Consider the following 18,724-nt stretch of genomic DNA (forward strand, 5'->3'; position numbering starts at 1 on the left):
AGAGCTCAGTGAGTCACAGCTCCCAGGCTTGTCCCATGAGAAGGTGGCCGCCAGAGCCCCTTGAGTCCCAGGGCTGTCCACAGGCCCGCGTTGGGGGCACAGGAGCCCAAGGCTGCCCCTTTCTCTTCCAAGTAACAAGTTTCGACTTCAGCAGACAGGTGGTCCCTCCAGGGTCCCGCCAGGAACAAGGTCTGCTTCCGACTCTCCACAGTCCCCTCTTAGGCAAGTGACAATCTCCTCGGGTTGAGGCTCCTCAGAACCGTACCTTTCCAATGCTGGCAAAGGGAGAGGTGGGGACTGAGGGGAGGCAGCAGCCCTGTGGCAGGCTCAGAAGTGCTCCTGGTGGTGGTGACTGCTGCCTGTCACCCCCCAGGCAGGCAGTGCAGGCTCCAGGGCCCAGCCCCTGGTAGGAAGTTGCCGCGGTCACTGGGAGGAGGAGGCCATCTGTGTGGAGATGAAGGTCTCAATGACGCCGTGGTTGGATGGCAGCAGGTGGCCGTGGCCGTTGGTGGAGTCGGAGCTCTGATACAGCACCAGGCTGCTGGCGGACACTGCAGGGGCAAGGGAGGCTGCTGGCTGCCGGCCACACCCCTGGCCCACCCCATGCCCCGCCCCCAAGGCAGGAGAGGCAGAACCTCCGAGTCACAGCAGGTTCCAGAAACCCAGTGCCAGGCCTCTACCTGGGGCCACCCAGAACGTGGCCTCCTCAGGACATGTTAGTGGGAACACTACAGAGGTCAGGCAAGATGGCATGGGAGCTGCAGTCAGCTCAGCCAGCTGAACCAGGCTGATTTTGTTTCTAGGAAGGCCTTTCGTGGATGTGGTTAGGGACCACGGTCAGCGGGCTGCTAAGTGGAGGGGTTGCCCTGATCGTGTGGGTGGGCCTCAGCTAATCAGCCTCAGACCTGAAGAGCAAAAGCTGAAGTGTACCAAAGAAGAGGTTATTCTGCCTCAAGACCGCAGCATTAACTCCTGAGTGACCAGCCACAGAGGACACTTGCCAGCCCCACAGTTCCACAAACCAGTTCCCTAAAGTAACTCTCCCCGAGTGTAGTGCGTTTCCTGTTGGGCCTGTGCCTTGAGGGAACCCTGATGGGTGGATGGGGGTGAGAGAACGGGCTTTGGGGTTGGACCTGGGTTCATGTCCTGGCTCTGCCACCCAGTAGATGAGACAGGTCCGTCACCTCGAGTGTCCACTTCCTCCTCTGTAAAATGAGGATAAGGCGCATGCCCCATGGGGTACAGCAGAGCTGGAGCATGGAGTGCCCTTGGGAATGCCTAGCCCTCAGGGCCGGGGGACCTAGGGCCTCCGGGGAGGGCAGCTGCCTAAACTCAGGGGTCCTGATGGCTCCACAGGCCCCAGTGCCCAGCAGCCCGACTCCCAGGCGCCTGCTCCTAACCCCACAGGTTGCAGGCAGGGGCCTCCAGAGTCACCAGCACGTGGCCAGGAGAGGGTGGGGTCAGAGTGGCGGGAAGGCGCACCCTGTACTGGGGAGAGGGAACATGGACTCCCAGTTCCCCAGGAGAAACCAGAGTGCCAGATTCCTCTGAAAACTCCAGATTTTTAAATGTTGCCCATTAATTTGAAGAATATTAAAATATTAAAAGCTGAGCCAAGCCCTTCTGGTCCACAGCCCAGTTTGCTCCTCGTCCTTTCCAGAGCCGTGTCTTGTCCTTAACTGAGTCAATCCCTAGTCCTATAAGTTTGGCCCTGTTTCCCTGTGGCCGGGCACACACCTGGTGCACTCTGGAAACCCAGGCCGTGTTTGGGACACTAGCCCCCCACCTGCCTCTGTGCACACCCCACCCCACGCCCGACTCAGGGACAGCAGGGCAGGGACGGGACAAGCGCCACTCACCTGTGGGGCTGGCACTGAGCCTGTGGGCAGGCTGCAGGTGCTGGATGCTGGCAGGGTCCTGGCTGGGGATGTGGATGGTGGTGGCTGGAGAGGCTGGCGCGTGAAGCCCAGACTCACTGGAGGCATCAGTGTCCGAGGCGAAGACCTGGGGGCCCAGAGCAGTCCCCTGAGCCCTGGTGCATGGAGCAAGAGGCTCTGGGACAGGCCACGGACGGCCAGACAGGCAGAGCCTTACCTGCTTGGTGGGCGTGAGGCTGGCGAGGGCACTCAGATTGGTGGTGTCGGTGATGAGCATGGTCTGCGGAAGCAGGCCTGTGTGGGTGTACTGGGCCACCTCGGGCTTGTGGCTGTAGAGAGCTGCTGGGGACAGAGGGAGTGAAAGAGGATACAGACATGGCACCCCGAAGCTCCCCTGGGAGGCCTCAAAACAGGCTGTGGGGGAAGGGGCCATGAGGCCTTCTGAATGCCCAGCCCCTGGCAGGAGGGGGGTCCTCTTCTTTACCCAGACCTGCTCAGCTGGAATTGATGGGGAGGAACCTGGGGAAGGCAGCGACCAATTCCAGTTCCTCAGACCACCTGGAACCCACAGGCATGAAAGGGAAGGGACGGTGCAGGTGCAGTTGTACTAAGCACAAGCACCACGGTACTAAGCACAGGTGCTGTTGCATAAGTGCAGGCCTCAGAAGAGAAGGCAGGTGGCCCCATCCAGATGAGCAGGGCAGAGGACAGTAATGCCTCCATCTGCAGGACAGCTCTCCAACACATAAGTCAGTGTGTCCCCTCCGCACTCCTAAGAGGCACACAGACACTTCTCAGTGACTCAGATGAAGCCTGACATCACAGGCACACAAAGATGTACACTTTGAACTCCGTGCGTGCGCACGCACACACACGCATGCATGTGCACACACCCAGGGGTCTATGGCCCTTATCACAATTCCTCATTCCAAAGAGGTCTGAAGCCCAGAGGTTCCCATGGGGTGGCCCCAAGGCTCATTTGGTGGCAACCCCCATACATAAAACCCGGCTACAAGTTACCGAATCTCCAACCTGCTTCATGGAACTGCTGCAGAGGCCCCCTTGATGACAGGATGGGAACAGTGTGTGACACGTGGCATTTCCACCTAGCTACCCTTCTAAAGTCACAACCAGCAAACTCCAGGCTTCCAGAGAAAGGGCTGTGGCCTGGGCCCCCCGCCCCCCCGCCCCGGGGACGCACAGCCTCTGAACACGCAGAGCACACACACTGAAATACAGCCTCCAGCCGCACATATGCACACGCCCTTGTGTGTTCACGCGTGGGGACATAAGGTGACCGGCAGCTACCCTGTTCCAGAAGCGCTCGCGCCCACACCAGACAGGACACCTGCCACGCTGCTGCTTCCCTTGCCCCCCAGCATGGCCAACCTGCCCCAGCCCAGGGCAAGGGCTCTCACCGTGAGGACCCTGCAGTTGGGCCATGGTGGCCATGAAGGGACTCTGGGCCACGTGGCTCTGCACGGGTGACATGAGAGGCTGCTGGTAGGAAGGGTGCAGCGGCTGCGAGAACTGGACCGGCTGCAGGGTGGTCAGGCTGCTGCCCATGCTGTTGATGACCGGCACGCTCTGTGCCTGAGTGGAGGCCAGGCCTGGGACAAGAGGGTGGAGTCAGCTGAGCCACCACCCCTTAGTCCCCTCGACTCTGCCCAGATCCCCGGAGGCACCAACCCGCTTCCCAAAGCCCCGAATGAAAAGAGGGGAGGATGGAGCAGTCAGGAAGCAGCCTGCACTGAACCACCAGGAACTTACATGACCCTGGCGAGTCCCCCTCTCTGAGCCTTTAGCTCCCGTTAGCTGATGGAGAGGAGGGCCACGACCCCTTCCCAGGTTGTCAGACTGGGTGCCCTGGAACCCCGGTGTTCCCCAGCAGAGCAGCGCTCCTGGGCTCAGCTCCTGCTGCCCCCTCCCAGCAGCCCCTCTCTGTCTTGTTGTGTATTTGCATACTAATTTCTGCAAAAGAAGGCTTTCTGGGCTTTAAAAAAAATAGGAAGTATCCATGCCCCCCTCACCCTGTGCTATTTCTCCACCTTTTCTATCTGAGGTACTATGTGATTTCGTGTTGTGCTCGTTGCCTTCCACACTGGGCTCTCTGAGATTTGGGTTGATTTGGTTCCTTTGTGCACTCAGAAAATGCATGTTGCCCTGGGCGCTGTGAGGCACACCTGTCATCCCAGTAGCTTGGGAGGCTGAGGCAGAAGGATCATGAGTTCAAGGCCAGCCTCAGCAACTTAGCACAGCCCTAAGCACCTCAGCAAGACCCTGTCTCTAAATAAAATATAAAAAGGGCTGGGGATGTGGCTCCGTGGTTCAGCGGCCCTGAGTTCAATCCCCAAAAACAGAAAGACAAGAAAAGACAGTGCGTGTTGTAGGTAGGAACAAATGAATGAATGACCCCTTAGATTCTGCAGGGGACTTGCAGCAGCTGCCCAGGTGCCCACCCAGGTGCCCGCCCTCCTACCAGCTTACCAATGACCAGGGTGGAGGCGCCTGTGTTGGTGAACGTGGAGCCCAGGGAGGCAGGCTCACCGGGCCCAATGGTCATGACCCCAGGGAGCGAGGCCATGATGAGGTTCTGGGGCTGCTGGTTGAGGCCCGGCGACGTCTGCTCCAAGCTGTGCAGCGCTGTCAGCGTGCTGACAGGGGGCAGGGGGCCCCCAGTGGCTGAGACCTGCCAAGGGGAGTCAAGCCGAGTCAGGGTGGGCCCCAAACAGCCTCCCAGAGGACCACCCTGGGGTCTCCCAGCCAAAGGAAAGTGGGGGTTGGAAAGGTTTTCGCCACAGGTCAGGGACACTCACCAGCTTGGCTTCAGTACTCAGCAGGCTGTGGCTGGGCTCCAGGCCTGTGGGGGACACTTGGTGCAAAGGGGTGGACACTGTCACTAGGGGACCACCGCTGCTCGAGGGCACCTCGGCTGCCTCACTGGTTGCAGGCTGTCCATAGCGCACACCTGGAGTGGGGACAGTGTCCAGCCTCAGCACCCTCCCTGTCCCCTCCTGCTCATAGACCTCGTCACTCCATGGCTTGGCTCAAGTCAGCTGACCCATCTTTCCTCCCACAGCAGCAAACTGCTGAGCATCACCTTGGGCCAGGCCCTGGCCTGTGCTTGCTGCTTCATGTCGCCCGCTGACTAATTCTATCCCTGGCGTACAGTAGGTGCTCAATAAAAGAGAATGGAACTGAGCTGAATTGGAGCTAGTGGAGGTAAACTGAAGGGAACTGAATGGAATGAACTGGAACTAGTTGAATTAAATTGTATCTAGTTGAATTGAACGAAAATGAGCTGAACTTGATTAAGTTGAGCTGAATGAAGCCAAACTGAATTGGATTAAGTTGAATTAAGCTTTACAGTCAGCCCTGCATGTCCGTGGGCTCTACATTCTTGAATTCAACCAACTGCCAATTGAAATATTTGAAAAACATTTTTTTTTCTCTGTAGTGGACACAAATGGACTTTTTTCTTGTCATTTTTCTCTAAACGATACAGTTTAACAGCTATTTACAGAGCATTTACCTTGTCTGAGATATTGTAAATGATCTACAGATGGCTTAAAGAATACAGAGGATCCAACTGCTCAAATGCAAATACTACCCCATTTTATATAAGGAATTTGAACATCTTTGGATTTTGCTATCTCCAGGGGGTCCTGGAACCCGCCTCTTACAGACCCCAAGGAATGACTATGGAACTGAACCATACTGGAGCTAGTGGACGGAAACTGGAGGGAACTTGACGGAATGGAATGAACTAGAACTGATTGGATTAAACTGTGTCTAGTTGAATTGAACAAAAATGAGCTGAGCTTGATCAAGTTGAGCTGAATGAAGCCCAAATCGAATTGGATCAAGTTGAATTAAGCAAATTTAAAATTAAAGCGAATCGCCTTGAACTTCACCTAGTTCAACTGAGTGGATTGAGTGGGAAATGGTTGAGCGAGGCCAACCTTAAGTGAGCCAAACTGTCCTATAACGAGTTGAACACAATTGAAGGGAACCGAATTGGGTTCAGTGGAACTAACAGGGTTTGAGTCCATGGGTCTGAGGTGACCGTGGTCCACTGAGGTAATCCCAGTCAGGTTCAGTGGAATTGAAGAGGGCGAGTGGAGTGAGATGGAGTGGTCAGCTCCGATGGAGCGGGGCAATGACTGGACGCGGGTGGAGAGGACAGGGGAGGGTGGGATGGGGTGGAGGCGTCCATGGAGTACGTGTGGGGGAGGGAGCATGATGGGCTTATAAAGTGGAACCCACAAGTGCTCAGAGGTTTGGTGTCTATTGCCACTGGGGCAGCCCACCCGCTTGCCCCTCTACCCGCTGTCCCAATCTACCCCCGGATAGCACTCACCGTGGACCTTACTGGGGGAGAGGGCGGGTGGGGGCAGGCCAGGGGAGCTGTGGGCAGGCAGCGCGGGTCCTGGGCCTGGCCCCGATGGGGGCCCGCTGTACGTGTCCATGGCCAGCTTGTGCCGAAAGGCTTCTTCTTTGCGCCGGTTGGCAAACCAGTTGTAGACACGCACCTCCGTGACAAGGTTGGAACCCAGCCCCTGTGCCTGCGATGGTGACACGCCCCTCTGGATGCACTCCGCCCTGCAGAAATGGCCACCCATGAGCCTCCAGGCTGGGCACAGAGGAGCCCTCTCCTGGGGAAGGTCCTGAGAAGTTGAGCTCTACCTGAGTGTTGGGGGCTGGCAGATCTGGATTCTAATACCAGTTCTGCTGTGTGACTCTGGGCAAGTGACTTAGCCTCTCTGACCCCAGTTATCATATGAGCAAAACAGCCATGAGGTTGTGGAGAGGATGGAATGAGGTGAATATTCACCCAAAGGGTTGCTTGGTGGGTGGGGGACACTAGGAATAGAATGAGGTTCAAGACACTGAGCAGCTGTTGAGTCCTCACAACTCTTTGGGCCAAGCCACATTCATTGACAGATCCAGAGTTACTTTCCTGGCCTTGCCCCAGCCCCGCCCCAAGCAGCCCCACCCCCACCGCCACTCCACCTGTTGCACTCCTCCACCAAGGTCTCTCGCTCCTCCTTGCTGGGGTTCTTCTGCCTCTCATAGGCCTGGAACAGGATCTGCTGGGATGCTGGGCCCCACTTGAACCGGTTCCTCCGCCCCTTCTTGGTTGGCAGCTCATCACCTGTGGGCTCCTCAATCAGCCCACCCTGCCCTGCATGGGTGAACTCTGCAGGCCCAGAAAGACATGAGCAGGGCATCAGCTCACCTGACCATCCCCCGATTCTCTCACTGTCAGGGGGCTGAACCAGAGGAGCTTATATCCAGAACTCAGCTCGTCCCATCTAATCAGCTAATCCAATAATAACAAGCATAGCTCACACCCCCTTTCTTAACCCGTGTCCCAGGCAGACATCACTAATCCACCCCTGCGCACTTTTCGACTGAGCCAAGATATCATCTCCCAATCCTCAGTACAAGGCTCCGGGTGAGCGTTAGCATTGTTCAGATTTGGCACATTTACTATCCCCATTTTATAGGCGAGGGAAGTGAGGTTTAGGGAGGTTATCTATTTTTCCAAGGCCACACAAGAGAGCAGAAACTTGCACCTTGTCCCCTGAGCAGATTCAGAGCTCACATCACCTCTCCAGACCTGGAAATTCAGCTTACCATGCAAATGTTGGCCAGGAAAAATTAAATAATCAGGATAAATATAGGAGAATCTCTCCATGACCTTGAGTTAAACAAAGACTTCATAAACAGGACACAAAAACTAACTATAAGTTTAAAAACTAAAAACTTTTGCTGATCAAATGACGTCCAATTTAGAGTACAAGGCAAACCACAGAGCAAGAGATTATATTTACAGTACTTAATTTTTTTAAAGGCCTTATAATCAGAGTGTATTTTAAAGAACTCTTACAAAACCATCAGTAGAAAAAACAGATAATCCAAGAGGAAAAAAAAAAGGAACCTCTTGAGCAGGTGTTTTGTTTTGTTTGTACCAGAGATTGAACACAGACGTGCTTAACCAGTGAGCCACATCCCAGCCCTTGTTTAAAAATATTTTTTTAGGGCTGGGGATGTGGCTCAAGCAGTAGTGCACTCGCCTGGCATGCGCAGGGCACTGGGTTCGATCCTCAGCACCATGTAAAAATAAAATAAAGATGTTGTGTCCACTGAACACTGAAAAATAAATATTAAAAAATTCTCTCTCTCAAAAAAAATATTTTTTAGTTGTAAATAGACACAATACCTTTATTTATCTTTATGTGGTGCTGATAATCGAACCCAGTGCCTCACATGTGCTAGGAAAGCGCTCTACCACTGAGCCACAACCCCAGCCCACCCCAGCCCTTTTTACTTTTTATTTTGAGACAGGGTCTCACTGAGTAGTTTAGGGCCTCACTAAGTTGCTGAAGCTGGTCTTGAACTTGGGATCCTCCTGCCTCAGCCTCCTGAGTTGCTGGGATGACAGGAGTGCAGCTGGCTACATCAGGATCTATCAAAGACTCCAAGTACCTACTCTGACCCAGCATTCCACTCTAGGAATTTTTCCTACAGACAGACTCGCACGTGAGCATGAACGTGTATAAATAGGATGTTCTTTGCAGCAGGTGATTGCAATAGCAGATTGGAAAAACCCAGAAGCCCTTGTAGGTACCTTCAAATAACAGCCAGTAGCCCTTAAAAAGAATGAGATCAGGCGGGGCCCGGTGGCACACACCTGTAATCCCAGTGGCTTAGGAGACTGAGGCAAGGCAGGAGGGTTTCTAGTTCAAAGCCAGCCTCAGCAACTTAGCAAGACCCTGTCTCTAAATAAAAAAATACAGAAAGGCCGGGATGTGACTCAGGAGTTAAGCACCCTGGGGTTCAATTCCTGGTACAAAAAAAAAAGAGAGGGAGAGAGAGTGAGAGTGTGTGCATGCAGTCAGTCTCTCAATGCTGATATAAGAAGATATATAGGATTAATTTTATTGGCCTGGGGTTGTAGCTCAGTGGTAGAGTGCTTGCCTCGAATGCATGAAGCCCTGGGTTTGATCCTCAGCACCACATAAAAATAAGTAAATAAATAAAAATAAAGATATTGTGTCCATCTACAACTATAAAAATATTTTTAAAAAAGAAGATGTACAAGATTAATTTTATTGCTGAGAGAAAAAAGCAAGGTGCCAAAACTGTGTGTAATATGTTCCCATTGACTGGAAAGAAACATCTAAAGCTAGTATATGCATAAAATATCTCTGAAAGGATACACAGGACCCTGGGAATGCCAGTGGCTGAAGGACACCTAATTTTTATCATTTTTAAAAAAACAAACATATTGCCTTTTTTTAAGACCTGGAAAATGAATAAAAGAAAGGTCAAACATTTACATATAAATGGAAGCTCAAGCGTGTGCAAGTGCACTGGGGATTTGGGGGGAGGGAAGTCTTAATGAGGAGACTCAGGGTTCCCAGAGTAACTCTGTACCCAGGTCTTCCCAGTTTATTAGTGGTGTGTACCCCCTTGCCTCTGAGCCTTTGCTGGTGCCATTCCCCTGCTTGAAACACCCTTCCCTGTATCCCCAAAGGTTAAAATTTGACTCACACTGAAGACCTTATCTAAAGGTCATGCTTTCAGTGTGAACCTTCCTGATACCTCTGCCACCTTGAGGTAGAATAGATTAATCTCCCCCCTCCACAGTCAACTCACTACTCTGAAATACTGACTACTCTACCCTGGGCCTGGCACAAAGTAAGTGCTCAATAAATACTAGATCTCATGGTTGTTTTGTTGCCACCATATAATGTCTCGCTGTATCCGAACAATCTTCGCCCCCTTCCCACTAAACAGTGAGTTCGTGGAAGGCAGGAGGGGTCCAGTCCATCCATCTTTGGATGCCCTGGACCAACCCTGCACCCTCCCCCAGAGTGCCTTAATAAACGTGGGCTGAGTCCCGCTGGCCTCCTGTCTCCCTGTCTGTGTAATGGGGCAGGGAAGCTTCCCGCCCCGCCCCAGGTGGGGTCAAGGCCGGGTCGAGCCGGGACCTGCCGGGGTGGTTACTTACGCTGCGCCACCTCTCGCTGCTTGCGGACGTACCAGGTGTACAGGGCCGCGCGCTTCTGCGTCTTCATGGGGGTGCCCTTGTTGAGGTGCTGGGACAGGTGGGACTGGTTGAGGCCCGTGGTGTCCACCACCTCCCGCTGCGGGATATTGTGCTGCTGCAGGTAGGACTTGACCATCTTCGCCACGCGCCATGGGTCCTCCCTGCAAGAGAGCGAGGTCGGGGTCAGCTCGGTGGGCTGCCGGGTGACCCCTGCCAACCAGCAGGTGAGGCTGGGGCCCGGGCACCCGAGACCCCCTCTGCCTGGGAGTGGGGGTTGTGGAGGGAGGTGGATAGGGAGCCCAGGGGCTGCACCGGGCAGGAACAGGGAGGTGCGGTCACCCTAGGACACATGCCTTTGGACACACAGACAGATGGACGCAGATGTAGGCATGAACAGACTCCCACGGATTCCTCCCCTCATCCTCATCCTCTCTGAGATTTTTTTTTTTTTTTTTTTTTTTTTGGTGCTCAGGATTGAACCCAGGGGTGCTTAACCCCTGAACCACACCCTCAGCCCTTTTTTATATTTTATTTAGAGACAGGGTCTCACTGAGTTGCTTAGGGCCTTGCTAAGTCGCTGAGGCTGGCTTTGAACTTGCGATCCTCCTGCCTCAGCCTCCCAAGCTGCTGGGATGGCAGGCGTGCACCTGGCCTGGCCCTGGGAATGTTAAGTGTGTGTTATCCACCTGGGGAAACTGTAAGCACCTGGAGGGCAAGAACTGTCCTCTCAGCATGGGCAAGAACTGTCCTCTCAGCACCAAAATGGGCCTGACTTAGAACATGCCATTGATGTGGGAACATGGGAACGAGTGGTTGGATGGACGGATGGGAGGGTGAGTGGGTAGGTAGATGGATGGACAGACGGGGAAGGAAGGGCTGATGAAATGATGCGTGGGCAGATGGACAGAGGATGGATGGGTATGGAGGATACCCACTGGGGACAAAAAGCAGAAATGTGGATCCTTCCGGCTTACAGACAGGGTCACTGAGATTCAGAGAGCTGGAATTACTTTTGTCTCTTGCCCAAGGTCACAAGGCTGGCCTAGAGGGTCCCATCCTAACTAAAGGGATTCAGTTCTAAGTCAGCCCCTCAGGCAAAATCATAGGGTCAAAATGCCTGAAATCTGCCGTCAGCCCTTGGCACCAGCAGAGGCCCTGGTGAACCCAGGCTGCAGGTTGCATTCAGAACCCTCATTACAACAAAATTGTTTTTTTCATCCAAATTCAGTAGTGCACACTGAATCCCAGTGACTCAGGAGGCTGAGGCAGGAGGATCACAAGTTTGAGGCCAGCCTCAAACTTAGCAAGATCCTTTCTCAAAAAGGAGGGGAGGGGGCTGGAGATGTCACTCAGTGGTAGAGCACTCCTTCATTCAATCCCCAGTACCACCAATAACAACAACACCTGTGTTTTTCTGGGCACAGTGAAGCAGCCTGTCATTCCAGCAGGAGGATCACAAGTTCGAGTCCAGCCTGAGCAACATCACAAGACCCTATCTCAAAACAAAAAATAAAAAGGGCTTGGGATGTAGCTCAGGAGGAGATTGCTTGCCTAGCACGTATGAGGCTCCAGGTTGGATTCCCAGCACCAAAACCAAAATAAAACTGAGTTCTGGAATCCCACTCTGAGGACCGAAGCTCTCCAGGAGAGTGACTCAAGGGGCCTGAGGTCACCTGTGATCCATGTCTCTATCCTCTGCTCACTGTGAGTCTCCCTGTGAGGAAAGAAGGGATCAGACTGCCCATACCGTATCAATTCTCTCTTCTCTTGCTCTGCCCCAAGCCCCCACCCCTCGCTTACAGTACAAACTGAAATGCGGATCAGGACGTCGGCACTGGAACAGGAGGAACCGAGATTCGAACCCACATCTGCGTGATTCCAAAGCCCCCGTTCTCTCCTCCCAGCTTGACTCAGGGATCTGCTTCTAGAATCTGAGGCTTCCACTGTTTGCACACATGACACATGGCGCTCATAGAAGGCAACTCTCGCTGCATTGCTTGTCCCAGCAGAAGACCCCAAGCAAGCAACAAATCCAGCAAAAGGATGCTGCGCCCTGACTGCGCCCTGGGAGTCCACTGCAGAAGCCCTGTGCGCAGCCGCCCGGGGCAGTTAGGGACGTCCGCTGTGCTTTATTTGTGTAAAATTAGTTTTTTTCCCATTTGAGTAAAATGTAAAGGGCAGCGAAACAGGCCTTCTCCATGTTTGACTGTGCACATGTGAAATACGGGAAAGGCGTGCCAGGACCGGAGATGCAGGTGACCCTCAGGGGGCGGGGCTGGGGACAGGATGAGAGGGACGGATTTCTCTGTAGCTCTTCTGTACTTTTAAAATCACTTAATACATTGCAATTTTGAATCATATACTATAATTCATACAGTCCCTCAGTAAGGGGACCACTGCCAGGTCCCCCTTGGACATCAAAATCCATGGATGCTCAAGTCCCTTATGTAAAATGCCATGGTATTCGCAGAGAACCTGCCACACTCACCTGCATACTCTGAGCCATCTCCAGATTCCTTATAATACCTAATACAACGTCAGTGCTGTAGAACTAAGTATTTCACTGTGTTGTTTAGGGAATCCAGACAAGAAAATTCTCTGTGTTCCAAACGAACACATTTTTTTTCTGAGTATTTTCAATCCACTGTTGGTTGAATCTGCAGACTTAGCAGCCAAGGATTCAGAACCTGCAGATACAGGGCTCCACTGTGTAGACGATTTTAAATGAAACTGCAAACTGAAATCAACCCCCTAGATTCAGAAGCCACCCCCCACATCCTTCTCTCCCTCCAAGAAGCAGCGACTGCCTGGCTCCCTCAGGAGGCAGTGCCCTCCCCAGGGATCAGGGACCCTAGCCTTTGTCACTTGGACCCTCTGACTTCCTCCTCCTTATCAGCAGTTCTCTGACGGCAGGGCCGGGAGGAAAGGAAGGTGGGGACGGGTAAATCTAAATTGGTACTGCAAAGTCCCACTTGTGTAAAAAATGACAATGATGAGAATTAATGACCCTTGATTATTTGCCATGAGCCCAGCATTGTCCTGCGGGTGACCATTTAATCTCTCAATAACCCAGGAAGCAGGCTCCACTGGGATGCCCACTCCCTGGCGAGGAACCGAGGCTCAGGAAGGTGAGGCTGCTGTCAAGGTGACTTAACTGGGGTGCAAGAATATTTTGTGTTGTTGGGGCCCGCCCGCCCCTCCCTGGCTTCTCATTCTGAGATCAGGGGCTCCTGGGAGCCTCTGCCACCTCCCCCTTCCCTGGGTGCCACTCAGAGCTAGGAGGGAAGGGCAGTACAAAGTCCAGCCTTGTGCTGCGGGCAAACATGTTTATCTGATGGCCTCCCGGCCCCTGTCCCTGGTGGCAGCCACCCCCTCCTGCTCCCTGCTCCTCCCCCCCTTTCTCTCCTGCCTGGAGGATGGGGTCAGTCCTCTCCCCGGGGCCACTCTTGGGCTCAGATTGAAAATCTGTGTAGCTGTCCCTCTGACCCATGTCTCTCTCTGCCTCTCTCTGTCTCTCTCTCTCTCTCTCTCCTGCACACCAGGTCAAATAAAATAAAGTCCAGCCACTTTCCAAAAACATAGGACAGTTACCTGGATGGGGAAAATGACAAGCAGAAGCATTAAACTCAGTTCATAGGATCTTTCTTTCTTTCTTTCTTTCTTTCTTTCTTTTTGTACCAGGGATTGAACCCAGGGGCACTTTACCACTGAGCCCCATCCCCAGCCCTTTTCATATTTTATTTAGAGACAGAGTCCCACTCAGTTGCTTAGGGCCTCACTAAATTGCTGAGGCTCTCAGAATTTGAGATCCTCCTGCCTCAGCCTCCCAAGCCACTGGGATTACAGACATGTGCCACCACACCTGGCAGAACTTTCCATTTTTAACAATTCCTGGGACTGGGGTTGTGGCTCAGCAGTGGAGCACTTGCCTAGCACGTGTGAGGCACTGGGTTCAATCCTCAGTACTACATTTAAAAAATAAACAAAATAGAGGTATAATAATAAAGAACAACACCTAGTAAAGTTAGACAACAAATGCACATCCAAAAAAAAAAGTGAATTTAAAATGCCAATTAGGCCAGGCCTCGTGATGCGCACCTAAAATCCCAGCAACTCCATCAGCTGAGGCAGGAGGACTTGCAAGTTTGAGGCCAGCCTCAGCAATCTAGCAAAATGATATCTCAAAATTAAAAGAAAAAAATTTAAAAGGCTGTGAACGTAACTACTCATAGATAAAGCCCTGGGTTCACACCTCAGTACCAAAGGATAAAAATGAAACAGTCAGTCTGCAAACAGAAGCTAAGAGGGCCTCCCTTTCCCTGTCCTGGGGAAAGTCGCCATGCTCCTTTTTTCTAGAACCTACTGAGTCGGTCTCTGTCTCGGTGGCTCCCTCTCTTCCACTCACGCACCCCCTTGGTCTCCAAGGACCTGACCCTTCCCAGGACAGCTTCCCCAGCTCAGAACTAAAAGACCGAGGCCCCAGGTGCATCCTGATTTGACCCCAGTGGGTTTGAGAGTCGCACCAAGCCGGCTTCCGATCCCGCAGCTGTGTGAGCTCGCCTGCCCTCACTGCTCCGAAACACGGGTGGTCCATGCCCCCTCACACCTGTCAGGAGCAAGGCCTGGCCCTCAGGAGGGGCTCAGCTAGGGTAGGATACTGTGATGCTGCCCCTCGGCCTCACATCCCCATCCACCATGTGGTCCTTCAGACCCGGCCTCCCCGCAGAGCCCAGGAAGCCCAGGGATCTGCCCACCCTGGGGTCAACCGGACAGCCAAGACTTTGGGCCTTTTGTCCTCTGGTCCCCAAGGTCATGGAATGGGGGATACTGGCCTGAAGGGCTGCTCCCCTAGAAGAGGAGCTGCATTCCCCCATCTCCGGCCTTAGATCTGAGTCCTAATCCCGACTCTTCTGCCCAGGATCGGAATGCCTTGGGAAGGAGCCCGGCCTCAGTTTTCCCATCTGTGAACTCTGGCTAGAAATGTCTCATCTCTCAGAGATCCTCAGGAGGGAGAAACGAGTTCCCTGCATTTGGAAGCCTGGGGGGCCTCAGAGTTTAATGGGCACAGAGCTCCGCACTAGTGGGCATAGGATGCCGCAGGCCCAGTCCTGGCCTCAGTACTTGGAAGTGTTACCTTGGGTGAGTCCTTTGCCTCTCTGAACCTTAACTGTCTCGTCTGTAAAATGGGGTCACCTGAAACAGTAGGGTCAGCTACCCGTCCCTGCGAGGCCTCCATGTACAGTTCTGCGGGCACCGTGCCGTTCAATCCTGGGTGGGAGTGTGATCTTCATCTCCACTTTGCAGAGGAAACTGAGGCTTAGGAAACTGAAACCAGCTGCCTGAGCTGGACCAGAACTGGGATGAGGGCCAGGCAGGCTGGACCCTGTCAGGTCCTTTGTCCCACCTCAGCCACTGTCTTCCCAGCTCTCAGTGCCTGGGCGCTGCTTCATGGGGAGGAGCACAGAGCTTCAGCTTTGGGGTTTGAGCTGCTCAGGACCAGGGGGGGCCTGCAAGGATGCGCAGGATGGAACCCTGGACCTCCCTGAGCTAGGTGCTCTCAGGGCCTCGGAGACTCGTCCCTCATTCGCACGTGTCTTAGGTCAGCCCCAGGGCTGCTGCTGGGAGGAGTGAGTAGTGAAAGAGACCTCACAGGCTTTGTGATTGAAGAACTCCCTATTTTCATGGCAGGTGATAGAAAACAATATGATCAGAATAACTAAATGAAAAGGGAAGGTGAAAGTGGTGAAGGAGAGAGATGGGGGTGAGGCCCACCTGTGAATGGGGCAGCCAGGGAGCTGAAAGCCAGGAAGATCAGGAAAAGAAGTTCTGAGCAGCATATGCAAAGGCCCTGAGGTTGAATCAACTTGTGTGTTGAGGGGCGGCAAAGTCAGCATAAGGGGAGCAAAATGAGATACAGTGGAGGCCAGGGAAGAGGCCAGGGAAGGTGGTCAGCTGGCAGTGGGATGGAACCAGGGAATTCAGGTTACTTTTATTTTGTACATAAGGAAACTGAGGTAGAAGAAGGGGAGGGACTTGCCAAAGGTCACACAGTGGACTAAGGGTGGAGACCTGAGGGAAGAACTCAGGTTCCTGCTGTGGCCTCAAACATGGGACCCTCCCTGCCTCTTCCCAGATACCCCCTGCTCCACACATAGATCTCCAGCTGCAGGTCCTGCCTCTGTGGTCTCCCCAGCCTCGGCCTCTCCACTGCCCAGGCCTCCATCAGGGGTCCCCCAGCCCTCTCCCCGGTCCTGTCCCCTGCCCTGAGGCTGAAGGCCCCCCTTTTATCCCTGGGGCGTTTCAGATCCCTTTTGTTACCTGAACAATAAGTAACCCGGGTAGTTAGTTATAAACTCTGCAGGAACGAGGAGCTGGTTGATAATTTATAGCAACATCTCAAATTTAAATGGAAAGTAAATAGCATGCTGTTAGCATTAAAGAAAACCCAATCGGGGCAGGAGGGAGGCACTCGGCCTCCTCCCAGCTTGGGGTGCCTCGCTCTCTCCCCTGCCCCTTCTCCCAGCTGGGCCTGAACCCCTCTCCCCTCCTGGCTCCTCTGCCCTCTCTCTCGGCCTCCCCGACAGCCTCTCCTCTCCTCCCTGCTGTCCCTCTTCCCCCCCAGCTTCCAGGTCTCTGCTGGTCCCCAAGGACACTTTGACCTCTGCTCCCCCCAAAATGCTGTGGAACAAGCCTCCCCCGCCCCACCATCCCACCACAGGGGCTGCTGATCCAGAGGCCCCCCAGAGCCAGGTAAGAAAGACCCTTGGCGCCCCTTACCCCAGCCCTCACCCCAAAGCCCCCCAGTTCCACCTGGGACCCTGAGCAGGTCAGGCCCAGCCCCACCCTGTCCAGGTCGCCCTCGCCCTGGGTCTGGCCTTGCCTGGCTCTTTGCCCCTCCCCTGCAGAGCCGCAGCCTTTGCCCTCCTCTTCCTGCCAAGTCGGGGGCCTGGCTGCTCCCCTGCCCCCTGCCGAGGGCCCCACGAGGCTCCCTGAGCCTCTGAGAAGGTCCCTCCACCAGCCTCCCCCACCCCAAGCAGGGATCAGCACTTGGACAGAAAAGACGGTCCCCCACCGAGCACTTTGGAGCACTCCCTCAAATCCTCAGCCACCCCCAGCTGGGCCCTGGCTCCTGGCCAGAGCGCCTTCCCGCTCCGTGCCTCAGTTTCCTCATCTGTGAAGCAGAGTGGTCAACAGCTTCCTCCCCGGGCTCAGCTCCACAATATGGAAATCACACAGGGCCCCTCGGCAGGCAGCCGGGCTTCAGGAACAGTGGCCGTGGGGGTGGGGGGGCTAGGGAGCTTGGGGGACTGGTGGCCCCGTAGCCCCCAGGTTGCTCTCCCCCAACCCGGTGCCCCCATTCTCCCATTCTCCACCCCCACGGCGGGGTTGGGGGTGGCTCCTGCCTCTGCGGGCCACGATCCTACAAGTTAATGATCACAGCCTTATCAGAGCCTTTTGCTGTTTATAAATTTATAAAACAAAAGAGAAATAATAAAGCGCGTGGGTAATTAGTAACCAGGGCAGCTCGGCTGGGGAGAGGGGAGGCATGGCCAGGGACCCACCCAGTTCTCCAGGAGTGGGGAGAAGGCCAGCGGATGGGGGTACAGGACAGTACGGGGGGCTTCGACATGCAGCCTGCTGGGGACCCGTGGCGGCGCAGGAAAGGTGAGAGTTCCCACCCCGAAGTCCCCTCTGCTCGGCTAAGAAAGACCTGGGCTTTCCCAGTGGGGGGCCAGGGAAGCCCCCCAAAACCCCAGTCTCAGCCCTGCCTCCCAGAGGTGCTTGCTGCCCCCCGGGGCCGACCATCTGAGCACTTCGTGGGGAGCCAGGGTCTGGGGTACGAAGGGCCACATGGCTAAGGATTTCCCACCCCCTCTGTTCTCCAGGACTCTGGGGTCCCTGTCCCAGAGCTTCCCCAGGGCTTGTCCCTGCTTCCCGAGGACACGTCTGAAGACCGTGGCTCTTGGTGTCTGGAGGCTCCAACCTCTGAACAGGGACCCCCGAGCGCTGGCCTGGGCCCTGTCCCCTTCCCCGACGGCTAAGCTGAAGGCCACGGCTCAGGAGGACTCTGGACTTGGCAGAGGGGCTGGTCAGAGTGGAGGGTGGCCCTGGGGGCTCCTTCCTGGCAGCTGGGGACGGGGAGGGGTCCTTACTGCAGAAGGGTCTCCACCACGGCCTTCTGGTGGGCCGCCTCCTCGGGGCTGAGGTTCTCCAGCTCTTTGAGGATGGGCGGCGTGAAGTCGTCCCCGTCGTCGTCCGTGTCGTCCTCGGAGCCCCGCGTCTCCCCCAGCCCGTTGGGCAGCTCAGCCAGCTCCCCTCGACCCGCGCCGCAGGCCTCCCCCTTGTCCAGGGGACCCTCTCCGGGCAGCAGGTAGGGCCCCGGCTCCCCCAGGGCCTGGATCAGCGCCTCCTTGCTCAGGCCCGACTCGAGCAGCGCGGCCAGGAGCTCGGTCTGCAGCTGGCTCAGCTTGGCCACCATGGCTCCGCAGAGGGCCACGCGGCCGGGCCACCAGCTGCCACCTCCCCCGGCCCGAGGGCCTCCACTGGCCGGCCGGCAGCCACGAGCCAGGCTCCTGCACCGCTGCGCCCCCAAACCCACGAGCCAGGCCCAGTGGGCACCCCCAGCCCCCAACCCTGGCCCCAGCGGCCGGTGAATCAGGCCCCTGCCTGCTGTTTACATTGGAGCTGGGGAAATTCTCCAAGGTTCATATTCATCCGTGTGCTTAGCGCGGGGACTGAACTTTGGACTTCAGCCCTGCAGAGTGCAGGCCTCACGGCAGCAGAGGGC

The 18,724-nt window shown here is 55.0% G+C and overlaps 1 protein-coding gene across 3 annotated transcripts; it reads right to left on the minus strand.

Annotated features, from left to right (window-relative positions):
- Positions 1 to 423: 423 nt before the first annotated feature.
- Hnf1a (HNF1 homeobox A) lies at positions 424 to 18,415 on the minus strand. 3 transcript variants are annotated; one of them, XM_077105247.1, is made up of 10 exons: positions 18,090 to 18,415; positions 9,898 to 10,097; positions 6,891 to 7,077; positions 6,238 to 6,479; positions 4,694 to 4,845; positions 4,365 to 4,566; positions 3,296 to 3,487; positions 2,095 to 2,216; positions 1,860 to 2,004; positions 424 to 551 (listed from the first exon to the last, which is right to left on the minus strand). In XM_077105247.1, the coding sequence occupies exons 1-10, from the start codon at positions 18,413 to 18,415 to the stop codon at positions 424 to 426; spliced, it is 1,896 nt and encodes a 631-aa protein (XP_076961362.1). The 3 variants fall into 3 exon arrangements, with proteins under 3 accessions (XP_076961362.1, XP_076961361.1, XP_076961363.1); XM_077105246.1 differs by having other exon boundaries at positions 1,860 to 2,025; XM_077105248.1 differs by lacking the exon at positions 3,296 to 3,487.
- Positions 18,416 to 18,724: the final 309 nt, after the last annotated feature.

The sequence above is a fragment of the Callospermophilus lateralis genome, chromosome 1 (assembly GCF_048772815.1).
Source record: "Callospermophilus lateralis isolate mCalLat2 chromosome 1, mCalLat2.hap1, whole genome shotgun sequence".
Lineage (NCBI taxonomy): Eukaryota > Metazoa > Chordata > Mammalia > Rodentia > Sciuridae > Callospermophilus > Callospermophilus lateralis.

Excerpts from the sequence above, each read along its gene's own strand:
- Hnf1a (XM_077105246.1), bottom strand. The coding sequence starts at position 18,415 with ATGGTGGCCAAGCTGAGCCAGCTGCAGACCGAGCTCCTGGCCGCGCTG. Across the intron at positions 6,480-6,890 it reads TTGGTGGAGGAGTGCAACAG|GGCGGAGTGCATCCAGAGGG; the intron begins GTGGAGTGGCGG and ends CCATTTCTGCAG. Across the intron at positions 2,217-3,295 it reads CCAACTGCAGGGTCCTCACG|CTCTCTACAGCCACAAGCCC; the intron begins GTGAGAGCCCTT and ends TGTCCCCAGCAG.